This window comes from Antedon bifida, chromosome 11 (assembly GCF_963402885.1).
Source record: "Antedon bifida chromosome 11, ecAntBifi1.1, whole genome shotgun sequence".
Taxonomy (NCBI): domain Eukaryota; kingdom Metazoa; phylum Echinodermata; class Crinoidea; order Comatulida; family Antedonidae; genus Antedon; species Antedon bifida.
In genome coordinates, this window is record NC_136236.1 from 16,984,668 (window position 1) to 16,997,115 (window position 12,448).

The 12,448-nt window shown below is 32.0% G+C and overlaps 1 protein-coding gene across 2 annotated transcripts in view; it reads left to right on the plus strand.

The window, feature by feature from the left end:
* Nucleotides 1-114: 114 nt before the first annotated feature.
* LOC144855288 (N-acylglucosamine 2-epimerase-like) overlaps nucleotides 115-12,448 on the plus strand; it is a 42,351-nt gene continuing 30,017 nt past the window's right edge. Inside the window, exons 1-4 of one of the 2 annotated variants that reach the window (XM_078713102.1) lie at nucleotides 115-208; nucleotides 1,431-1,569; nucleotides 2,095-2,246; nucleotides 3,403-3,572. In XM_078713102.1, the coding sequence (XP_078569228.1) occupies nucleotides 1,466-1,569; nucleotides 2,095-2,246; nucleotides 3,403-3,572 (426 nt within the window). In that variant the 5' untranslated portion in view covers nucleotides 115-208; nucleotides 1,431-1,465. Of the gene's footprint in view, nucleotides 264-1,430; nucleotides 1,570-2,094; nucleotides 2,247-3,402; nucleotides 3,573-12,448 lie in introns of both variants that reach the window. The other variant, XM_078713101.1, reaches the window with a different exon arrangement.

Below are 12,448 nucleotides of genomic sequence, written 5' to 3' on the forward strand. Positions count from 1 at the left end.
GTAAACAATATTTACTTGTTTTGTAAGAATTTATTGGTATTATTAATCGATCTCCACCTATTTATTTTGGCCGATTCTGTTGACCATGACCCTGTTACGCTTCATTGATCATCAAAACAAAAAACAGTTGTTACGTCTGGCGGTGTGGTTTTAAACTTGCTTTTGCCGGTTAATTAACATAGATATTATTTATAAATTGAACGTACAGGTGTAGACAGTCGTCAACATATAGTAACAAGAATATTCTGTAGTTTAGGAAGAATGTACGGTACTAGCTATATAGCTAGCTACTTTATTTAGAATGCTACATATCTAGACTACTACTTTCTAGTATAAACTTTAGTACAAACTTAGTACAGAGTACTATTAACTACTCTAGCACTGTAGCAGGATTCTAGAGTTATGCTAGTATATTTACTATAAGATTATACCTGATATAGGCACTTTAGACTTTTCAAGGATAGGAGAGTGTAGATGACCTAGGCCTACATCAATTGAAAATACTGCTCTGATCCTGGGCAAGGTAGTCGGACACCCCACAAACATTATTCGGTTTGGTCACACTTCTCTTGTGTCTGAGCGTTGGGCGTGCCCATGTTTTGAAATGGGCCCTTATATCGACACCGGAACTGATTGTAACTAGTCATGGTTGCCTTATGGCGCGCACAGAACTATTCGTAGTTGTATAGGCACCTGTATGCTCGAACACTTTTACAATAAAGTCGATCTGATCCCTACTGGTCGCAGTTACCAATACCGCACACGCGACTCAATTCTAAGTTTCGGAATAAATAGAACATAGGCAACTGAAAGCAACAAGCTTATGTCAACATTTTTTTTGTGCGTTGCGTTAAGTTTCTCGACACAGTTGAGTTGAGTTCCATGTTGATATAAGAGCAATCTAATGAATACAGTGCATGTCAGATTGTCAGTCACCATACTTTACCCCAAAAATTCCCTCTAGCTAGTCAATGGCATTCAATTGTTAGACCTCATTTCGAGTATGTCCACGGTAGCTAGTAGTGCTTGGGTTGCACGTTGGCCAACACCCCCATGTTTGAAAGGTAAAATTACACTATTTTTACTACTTTTTGATATTTATTTATTTTTTTTTATTATCAGACTATTAATATTATGTTAGTGCTCCTCCGTCTAGAATATCCTGCATCCACCACTGCATGTACCCATAAGCAAGGATGTAGTTGAGAAGTATTGGGATGGGTGTCAAAGGTTAAGAGCAGGTTGCTTTATAGCATATGCTCATGTTTTTAGCATACGTAATGCAGGTATCCAACCCTTAGTGGGTGTTGTGTTGAAATTTCTAGAAGATACAGCTCATCAACAGAAATACATCCATGATATGCCCTCATCAATTTATAGTTATGAATAAAAATAAAAATAATCTTAATTTCTTTTTATAATCAATTTAGATAAATTTTGAAGCAACGAATTGAATTTGACTAAAATGGGTTCTGCTTCAAGAATGAAAGAGTTTCTTTCAAAAATGGAGATGGAATTAGACAAGACTGTTAACTTCTGGCTCAAGTATTCACATGATGACAAACATGGGTAATTATGGCAATATAAACTTAATTAACATACTAGTGCCACAAACTATAGCCATAAAATTGGCACAGACTTAAGACTCTCTTTGATCATACAGGTAGTTTAGGTTGGTGGTCTGATCTGGCTCATGTGCATGACTTTAGACAAGCCAGTGCATCTTTCGGAAGAGCAGGAGGGTTAAGTACCCTAGTTTATTGGTCCATCTCATTCACTTGTCAAAGACAGAAGAATGACACAATGGGATCGCAGCGTAAGCACTACGCAATCGAGTTGACCAATCAAGTGACAATTTGAATAATCCATCACTTGTGATTGGTCAAATTACATGTGTTGCTTTTACGTCTTTGTGTTGCGTCCTAGTGAGGACCAAGCTTTAGGGGAGATGAAAGTTGTTTATGTGTAACATCTAGTTCACTGCACTTTGAGACGCTTATAATATAAAGCGCAAAATAATTAAATTCATTATCCATCCATTGCTTAGATGTATTAATGCATATCTCTTTAATTTTGGTGTTATTTGTTTTTTAGAGGCTTTTTCACATGCTTAAGTAAAGATGGCAAAATATACGATGAAACCAAATATTGCTGGTTGCAAGGACGACAGGTATGGATGTATTGTAAGCTATACAACACAGTACCAAAATATCACACGGAGCAGGTGCTAAAAGCTGCTGTTAAGGGTATGTACAATCAGAGTCGCATTCATTGAATGCTGCCCTCTTTTAATCCTTGTGTAGATTTATGGAAGAGCTTTTTTCTTTCTTCTTTTTCTTATAACAACTATAGCGCTGCAATCGTACCCAGACCTGTCAGTGTCAAGTCTCCTGTCAAGTTTTCAAAATCTCCCTTTTCCTATAAAGGTGCATTTTCTCCTGATTGTTTTAAGTACAAAAAGAGCATCATATTATAGTGCTCAAATTTATTTTTAAACCAAGAATTTTCCACTTTGTGTCCCAGCAGCATACAGATTGTTTTCTATAGATGCTGATTTTTTTATAGCGCCCTCTGTGTTTTTATGATATAGTTTTTAAAATATAACTTATTGTTAATCTGCGCTGATAATAAAGTTTCCCAATATTTCATTATTAAAAGATTAGTTAGGACCACTGTATACACCGTGGTTGATTATGGAAAACATGAAAAAAAAAATGTCCGAATGGATACACATTCACTGTGAATCAAAAGCATGGTTTGAAAACCTTATACAGTGCAAAGCTTTTAATAACTAAGCGTTATATGATTTACAAATTGGCGGTATATCTTCTAAACAATTTACAGTATTAACAATTTGTTCAAAGTATGAATATTAAACAAGAGAGATTATTGAATAACTGTACATTCTTATATCTTATTACAGTAGAACCTCCATTTTACGTACGGTACGGGACCGAAAGGCGTACGTAAAACGAGGGATTCGTAAAATCCAGGTTGACCTTAAATTGACCCCCAAATACGTAGATCGTAGCTAAAAAGGCTGCCGTGTTTGTCTACAGCATGCAGGTGGTCACTAGCTTAGCTAGGCCCTTCCTAGGCCTAGGCTAGCAGGCCTAGCAAGATGTGAGGCCTAGAAAAGTACAGTATATACAGGCTGTGCGATTTAGTTTAAATAAAGTGTTATAAATAAAATATCAATGTTCTTGTATTTTCTATCAATAAAAACAGTCACTGCTGTAGGGGAATGCACATGAGTTCCTCACACAGCCATGGCTTTGTGCTTTGTTAAATTGCGCCCTCGATGTAAGAAAATGATGACGTCATCGGTCATTTTAAGCGTACATAAAATCAAGGGAGCGTAAAATCAGGATACGTAAAACGAAGGTTCTACTGTACTTGCAGGTGGAGAATTCCTGATGAAGCATGTGAAAAGTCCAACAAGTGATAAATGTTTCTTCTCTGTGACTAGAGATGGACAACCAATTAAGGTGCAAAGGACGATTTTCTCTGAGTGTTTCTATCTGCTTGCCATGTCAGAATTAGGAAGAGCTACTGGTGATCAGAAATACAAAGTGAGTTTCCATATTACTTCATACATTATTACAAGACATTTGCGTTTGCACTTTACTGTAGATCAAAAGGTTTAACAGAAAGTGGCTTCTTACAAAAGCATGAGGCAAATGGCCTGGGGTTTAGCCATTACAGTTTACTGTTACCCCAATGTCAGAAATTTAAATAAATATATTCCGTTCATTTTATATAATCTATTGGATCAGTAATCATAGCCACGACACAGCTTCTGCTGTAATTGAACACCTCCCATAACGGATGTAGTAAGTTTTTCGGCATAGGGAGGTGAAAAAGAAAGTGGAATATTACAAAAGGTTGTAAAACCAAAGTCATACCTGGATGCAGAAAAGTAGAAATGTAGGCCGGTGTAAATGACGTAAAAGGTTACACAGGTTCGCTGAACCGTCAGGGTAAGTAATGCGGAATGTATTCAAAGTTAGGTCAACCTGAGATGTACCTGTGTGCTTTTGCGGTTTAAACAGTCCTGCATAATGTTTTCCCGGTCATCAGGACATAACACAGGTTTGTTATTAGCTTGGAGGTGTGAAAGAAGTAATAGTTGCACACTATTTAAGAACCATGTCATGGTACCATACTTTCTTTTGCAATATGTTTTAGCCTAAGAGCATCTCAGTCTTTTATTCTAAGACACCTACAGGCTTAATATTGGCAATTAGGATATTTGTTTAAGCATTCTTGTATACATGATCTTGTGTACATTTACCATTTAACAATTATTTACTATCGTTACATGTCACATATACAGCTTGTATAAATATAATATGCAATTTATTCAATTCTATTTTACAATTATTTCTGAATCATATCCATAAAGAAACAATCTCAAACTTTTATTTTTGTTTATACGTGATTGTGTAAACTTTCATAGATATCATTAGACAGTTTGTTAGTATTAATAGATCTTCTAAAATACATTTCTTAATTAACTGTATATAAGTATGGTGATTTAAATAAATACATTTCTTAATTATTGTATATAAATATGGTGATTTAATCAAATACATTTCTTAATTACTGTATATAAATATGGTTAATCAAGCATTATTAGTTTTACAGTAATAGCTTATGTAATATTTTCATTTTTAAAATTGACATATATATATTCTTTTGTGTGACTAGATGTCCAATGTCCATGAACCCACTCATGATTAAGCTTGAATACTAATTTTATACTGTATGGCAAATAACTGATTTAAGCTGCTTTTACATCAAGCCTGGATTTGCTCCGGTGCCCTGAGAAAAATAATGGGTTCAGTGGTGGTAAAGCATACAGTAGAATCGTTCACACCAAATTCGCACAATTTAAAGTCGTACCTGATTCGGACTCCGAATTTAGTGCGATGGATCAAGAAGCAATTTTTTCTTTTGACCAATCAACAGTGAGCATGAATGACAACGGCTAAACCAAATTCATGCTGTGAAAGAGCACTCAATGCTCGGGATATTTTCCTCAGGGTACCAAGCATTTTGATTTTTATGGTATTTTATCACTTCTCGATATTAATTGTGTTGTATTTTTTTCATATCTAGGGGGTGTTTATTTGATTAAACGTGTTACCATATTACACCCAAAAAATATGTTCCCCTGAATAAACGCCTCTTGCAATAAACACCCCCTAAAAACCCTCCTGCACTATAAACACCCCAGGGCGTGTATTTGAACAAATGTGGTCATCCACAACTTTCATAACTAAACCAACAACAAACAACCAAGATTTGACTTTAAAAATGGAGATAGTCCCAAATATATGCAACAACCAGATTCAATTGGTTCTAATATATTACACTCTTTGTTCATCTTCATTACCTCTTTGACCTATTGGAATGGTTCTTATTTGAGGTTTAGGATTGGAAGCAAAGCAGCATAGCATGCGCTTAAAACCTTTTCTTAACTCTTTAATACGCCACCAATATACAATGGGATTTAAAGCAGAATTCATCATCAGAAGTGGAAACAAAATCTGATAGAAAGACTCAGTAAAGGAGTCACAGTGAGTTGAAGTAAATAAACATATCAATAGTAACTGGGTTGGTATGATACAAAAGAAGAGTGAAAAAAGTAGAATACTAAATGTAATAAATACTGATCGTAATCTGGCCTGTCTAGCAGACCTAGTAGCTGATGCCAGTTTTTTAGTTTTATGTTTTAAAATAGTGTACATAAAAATATAAACAAATGCAATAATAGTGGTCAAAGTCAAACTCGCACCCACTACTACAGGAATGTAGAGACTAGAGTATTGCACTTTATCATTTCCAAAAATAAAAATTAAGCTTAAAACTATTAATGTCCATATGCAAGTACATACTATTGCCAATTTCTTTTCTGTAACAACATTTTGGTATTTTATTGGAACAGCAATAGCTAGAAAACGTTCCATACTCACAGCAAGAACAAATGATTGTGAATTGTTCATCATTAACATCCCCGTAATTACAATTGCACCATTTACAGGAAAATCATTATATAATGATATAAAAACAAAAGTAACAAGACAGCTCAATATATCAGCAAAAGCTAAGTTAACAATCAAAACATTTGATTTCTTTCTTAGTTGATGATTGCAGCAGACAACCAAAATAACAAACAGGTTTTCCAATATTCCTGCAGCCATAATGATATATGCGAACCAAGTACTGATGGGGCTTATTGTCAGGTTTAAAACGTCATAATACTTGGGGTATTCCCATAAAGGGTAGTAATCCGTGTAGTAGTAATTGTGGGAATAATCCAGGTATTTGAAATCTGTTTTATTTCCATCTTCCATTTCTGGTGTAAGAAAATGTATAATGTATGTTTAGACTTACATCATTTTGTTTATCCATTTGTTACTATAGTAGATATACTACTGTAGAAGTGGTTTATCTACAAAACTGTCAAGTATTTACAATTATATACAGTAGCATGGCTTCATCAAAGTTTAAGTTATTAAAACTGAAAACATTTGTATAACAACACTGACGAGATCTAATAAGATTGAAACAGTACTAATATTATAATAATATAATACTTTTGGATTTTAATAAATATTACTTTTATCAAAGACGGCATAAATGGTTATCCTATAACCTTTCTAATTTCTGTTGTCAAATGTATGTATAGTTATCATTGATTGTTATCGTCTTAGTATAAGTGGTAAAATAATAGAAATATTTGAAAAAATACCTTAAGAAATACTTCATACTCACAGAAAAAAAAAACAGTAACAAAGAATTGCTAAAAAATATCTCCACAACTGTAGCTTAACTTAAGAAAAAATAATTTTGTTAACATGATAAGTCAGCAACTGCCAAGTTAACAAGCAAAACATTAGATTTCTTTCTTAGTTGACGATTACAGCAGACAACCAAAATAACCAACAGGTTTTCAAATATTCCTGCAACCATAATGATAATCACAAAAGCAAAGTACTGATGTATTTTCACATCCAAAGAGTAATTATACCTCCGATAATTAAAGTTCTTTGGGAAAGAAATTAAAATCTTCTATATTATTATTAAAGATGAATTGTCCCCCAAAAACACGAAAATGAAGATTAATAAACTCAGACTTTAAATAAGCCATTTTGCAGTTTTAATAAAGTTATTCACTTCTGTAAAAAAAAAATATTAGTTCACTTATAAAAAAACAAAAGAAACAGTTAATTTTAACTAAAAACCATTGTCTGACAGACAATTTAAGTATTTTTTTGCTTTAAATTACAATTTTTTCAGGTAAATCATTTTTTTTTCGATCCAGTTTTTTGGTCAAAGTGAATAACTATTACGTGACGTAACATTAAAATGGCATATTGAAAAAAAAAAATTTGTAGGGGGACAATATATCTTTAATTTATTTCAAGCAATTAATTTGGTCATGGAATTAGATTGAAAGTATCTTATCCTAAACTTTAATAAATAAATTTAATGTAATTATTTTCCGTAGTCTTGATTATTAATTTCCATAATATAATAACAAATGTTTTAATGATTTATTTTTTGTAGTTGACATGTGAAGAAAAAATATCATGTTAATTGTTAAATCATGTTATTCTTATTATAAATTAAAATCTGCTATATTATTATTAATTTATTTCAAGCGAATAATTTTTTAATCTTGGAATTGGATTGAATATATCTTACCTTAAATTTTAATCCAAAAATTTGCTATAATTAATTTCCGTAGTCTTTATAGTATAATTGAAAATATATTATTCTTGTTCCTTTGTTGTTGTATACCTACATATATGCCAAGAACAACGCAATGATATATTGCATTTTTTAAAGTTTGTTTATTACCTTTTTGGAAATACATTACTTTACTAGTGTTTACCTTTAAAGATGTATTTTTCCCCTAAAAAAATAATGTTTGTAAATTTTTTTGTTGAATATGCCATTTTAATGTCACATAATATAATAAAAAACAAAAAATAATGAACAATTCATCATAAATATCCCTACAAATACTATCACTTTCACTTTGACCAAAAACTGGATTATTTATTTACAAAACATGAAGGAAAAACAAAATTTAAAATAGTACAAAAGGATGAAGCAATTAAAACGTAATAATAGTCTGTTTTAATACTAATAATAAAAAATAAAAACTTCATAATCTAAAGAAAACGTGTTCTTAAACATTCCTCAAACAGTATTTTACATAAAAAATGGAAAAACAAAAATGTCTTCATATGAGCGGGATTAATTTCACAAGACAAAATCTTATATTAAAGGTACCAAGATAAAAGATGAATAGAATGAAATTATTAAATGACAGTGATATATGTACATTAGTTCCTATTTCTTATAAACTAAGGTTCTTGTTTAAAAATGTGAATACAATAGAATTAATAATATTATTATATAAAAATAAGTGATATCTAGAATAGAAATGATCAGAAAGTTTTTTACAGCACTCATAATTCATTTCATTTTAGTGACTTAATTGATTTTCAGTAAATTACACTATATGTTCATCTTCATTGCGATGTATTTGAATGTTCCTTATTTGAGGTTCAGGATTGGAAGCAAAGCAGCATAGCATACGCTTAAATCCATTTCTTAACTCTGAAATACGCCACCAATATACAATGGGATTTAAAGCAGAATTCATCATAAGAAGCAGTAACAAAATCTGATTCAAAGATTCTGTAAATGAGTCACAATGAGTTGATGTAAGGAAACATATTGACAATAACTGGGTTGGTAGTAAACAGAGTAACAGTGAAAAAAGTAGAATACTAAATGTGATAAAAACTGATCGTAATCTGGCCTGTCTAGCAGATCTAGCAGTAGCTGATGCGAGTTGTTTAGTTTTATGTTTTAAGTAAATGTACATAAAAATATAAACAAATCCAATAATGATTGTCAAAATAAAACTCACAGAAAACACAAGAATAAATTTAACTAATTCTCCACCATATATTGAAAAAATATAACTAAGCCATAAAACTATTAATGTCCAAACAAAAGTACACACTATTCCCAATGTCTTTTTTGTAACAAACTGTTGGTATTTTATTGGAACAGCAATAGCTATAAAACGTTCCATACTCACAGAAAAAACAAATAATAATGAACAATTCATCATAAATATCCCTACAAATACTATCGTACTATCTACATAATAATATAATATCATCATAACTAAAGTAACAAGACAACATAGTAAGTCAGCAACAGCCAAGTTAACAAGCAAAACATTTGATTTCTTTCTTAGTTGTTGATTACAGCAGACAACCAAAATTATTAACAGGTTTTCTAACATTCCTGCAACTGTAATGATATATGTGAGATAAGTACTAATTAGGCTTATTCTCAATCCCATAAAGTCATAATGCTTGGGTTCAATCCATTGCTCATAAAAAGCACTGGAAAAATCAAAATTTAAATCTGAGTTATCTTGCATATCTGTAAGAAAATATTTAAAACAACCATTAGACTTTAACATTATTCATTTAATAATGATAATTTATTTAGATTACATAGTGCATTATGTTATTAACCTCAATGCGCTTGACAGTAAAAATAAAATGCCGGAACACTTTTAAAAGTTAACAGGCGAGTTTTCAAAGTAGCATAGCATGCACCTAAACCACCTAAGAATATAAGATATCAAAATAAATAAAACTAGATTTGAACTCGTCACTACGGACGAGTTAGGTTATCCGCAGCGCAAACGCCACGTGCACATCATACGTTAGAATATTGCGCGCAGTATAACGATTATGCCATTGAAAAAATGTTAGTGTGCTCTCTATTTTGTGTCACTTCTAAGTATATACAGTATACACTATATACTGTATACGTACTACATACAGTGCAAAATAGGAGAAAATAAGTGACCAAAGTTATTGACGCTTTTGAACATGATGACGTCATCACAATTTTAAAAATGGTAAATCATGCGAAAGATAATTGATTGACCTAGACAATATAAACAATTGGGGGAAATGGAATACGGATAAGTGGAGATGCGCTCTATTAAATGTGATGAGCTAAGACGAAAAAGACAAAAATCATATATTTTATTTTCGAGTGGCCATATGATGACGTCACAATGTCCGGTTAGCCATATTGATGCATGATTCGATATCTACAACTCATTTACTTCCAGAATCTGTAATTTTAAAAAATTTCACCACGTAGTTTGAAATCTATGACTTTTTAAAAAAAGGCATAATTTGACGCATCTTTTAACTTTTTCATCAAAAACACGCGCAAATTGTTCAATTTTACGTGCTCGTATGACGTGATTTTAAGTCGAAATTGTTTGAAAGTTGGTAAAATTACTAGAAAAGGTTGGAAAAAAAAAAATCAAGCAAAAAAAAAAGGATTTTGCAATTTGCAAACGATTTTGCAATTTTTTTACGCACACGCGCGTAAAAAAATTGCGCACGCGTGGGAATTTTTTTAATGCTCAAAATGACATGAAACGCGTAGTAAGTTGATTAGAAATTGATTTTGCGCATTTTGAAATTTTAAACGCGCGTGCGCGCATAACTTTTTGTAAAACATGCCATTTTTAATCCATAGAAAGTTTGCGCATGGTATGACTTAAAGCCCCCTTCCCTACGTTTTTTAGATCTAATTTAAGATCACAAACTATATTTAATGTAAAAATAATACTATATGGTCCTATTGCGATAACTTTTTTCGTCTTTAAACGGTTAAAAATGTGAAAAATAAGTCGATTCTAATAATTATAGCGGCCCGCTATAAATCCCAAAATGCATTGCGCGCGGATTGATATTTTTGTTTTTCACCTGTAATTCGCCCACTTTTCGATCGATCGTGAGGCCAAAACAAATGGAAGACTCCTAACTTTTCAGCGAAAATACCGGGTTTTCCCCAATTTGTATCAACGGAGTCTGGCAAAAATAGAAAGACAATTAATGCAGCAACTATACAACGTCAGGCTAGGTATATAGCTAGCGTACGATGTTCGTACGTTACCGATGTTTACCAGCTAGGCCTACAAAACTAAGCCTAGCTAGGCTAGGCCTAAGACCGTCCACGAGAGGTCGATCGCCGCGAGCTACTTAGGTAGTGCATTGTTTCTCACTTTTTATCATAATTTACCATAAAACGTACATTTAAGACAAGGAATGACATGGTTTAATGTTTTTAAAGTGATATATATGTATTATTTTCCAAAAAACGTCCAAAATTGCAGGTAAGGGGTCTTTAAATTTTCACAAAGTTTCAATACAAAATGACTTTTGGTTTTTAATCTATGATCAATCATTGAAATTCATAAAATTTCAATAATAAAAAAAAAAAAAAAAAGAAAAAAAAAAAAAAAAAGATCTTGACAATAACAAGGGGTTATCCGCACTTCTTGGCTAGATCCAGTTTCAACAGTACAATTTAGTGACTTGTTAAAAAACTTTGCCAATGCGCATTACAGTATACTGCAGAGATAATCAACTATGGTTAGCGGTACACTTCGATAAACTTAATGTGTATCCAAAGCTGGTACTGTAGCTCTAGTGAGAATCAGTATTATAGGTCATTATAATATTCTATGATAGGATATGAAATTTCCTACACTGTTACGATTTCTAAGATTCATTTACCACTAATAATAATTGTATATTGATGGCAAGAAACTGTACAATTAAACAATGTGTACCAGCAAGTATAACATTATTGAAATTTGTAATATTGTAAAGTAAAGAGATGAAAAGTTACACCACAATGTATAACATAACACAATGCTAGACCATGATACTACAACACTGGCTAATAACGTTATCAGCGCATGTCCTTATAAGGGCACCTTATTTTTACAATTTCTAGGAAAATAGTTTGTTGAGAATTGTGTTTTTTAGTATACTTTGTCACAAGTTATGAAACTTTATACCACTGGACACTATGTGGATACTTTGTGGTCATTAGAACACTTTGCACCATTTGAATTCTAAATTGTAAAATGTCTAGTTTTTAAAGAGTTCACTCATAAAATGTTGATTTATAAGATTTAATTACATGAATAATTTTATTGATGCAGTTAAAGGGTAATAGTTGAAAGATGTATACCACACCATGTTAAACATTGAAAATGTACTTTAGCATTAGTTTGCATGAAATATCTCTAGACAAGGCAGTAGCAACTAGTACGGTTGATAATGTTTCAGCTTGACCACTTTTTCACAGAGGTCTCCCAGTTCCACTTTGTGCTACCATTGCACAACTTCATTTCTCATGTTAACGGCACTGGTGTTATTAACTTATTACAATTTAACACCATATAAACAAGATAAATGATATAGGTGCTATTTATTTTATTTATTTATCTCATAAAATTTCCAAAGAGCAAGCAAAAATGTACAAACGTGCAAAAAAGAAATGGTAATCATTTTTTTTTTTAATATAC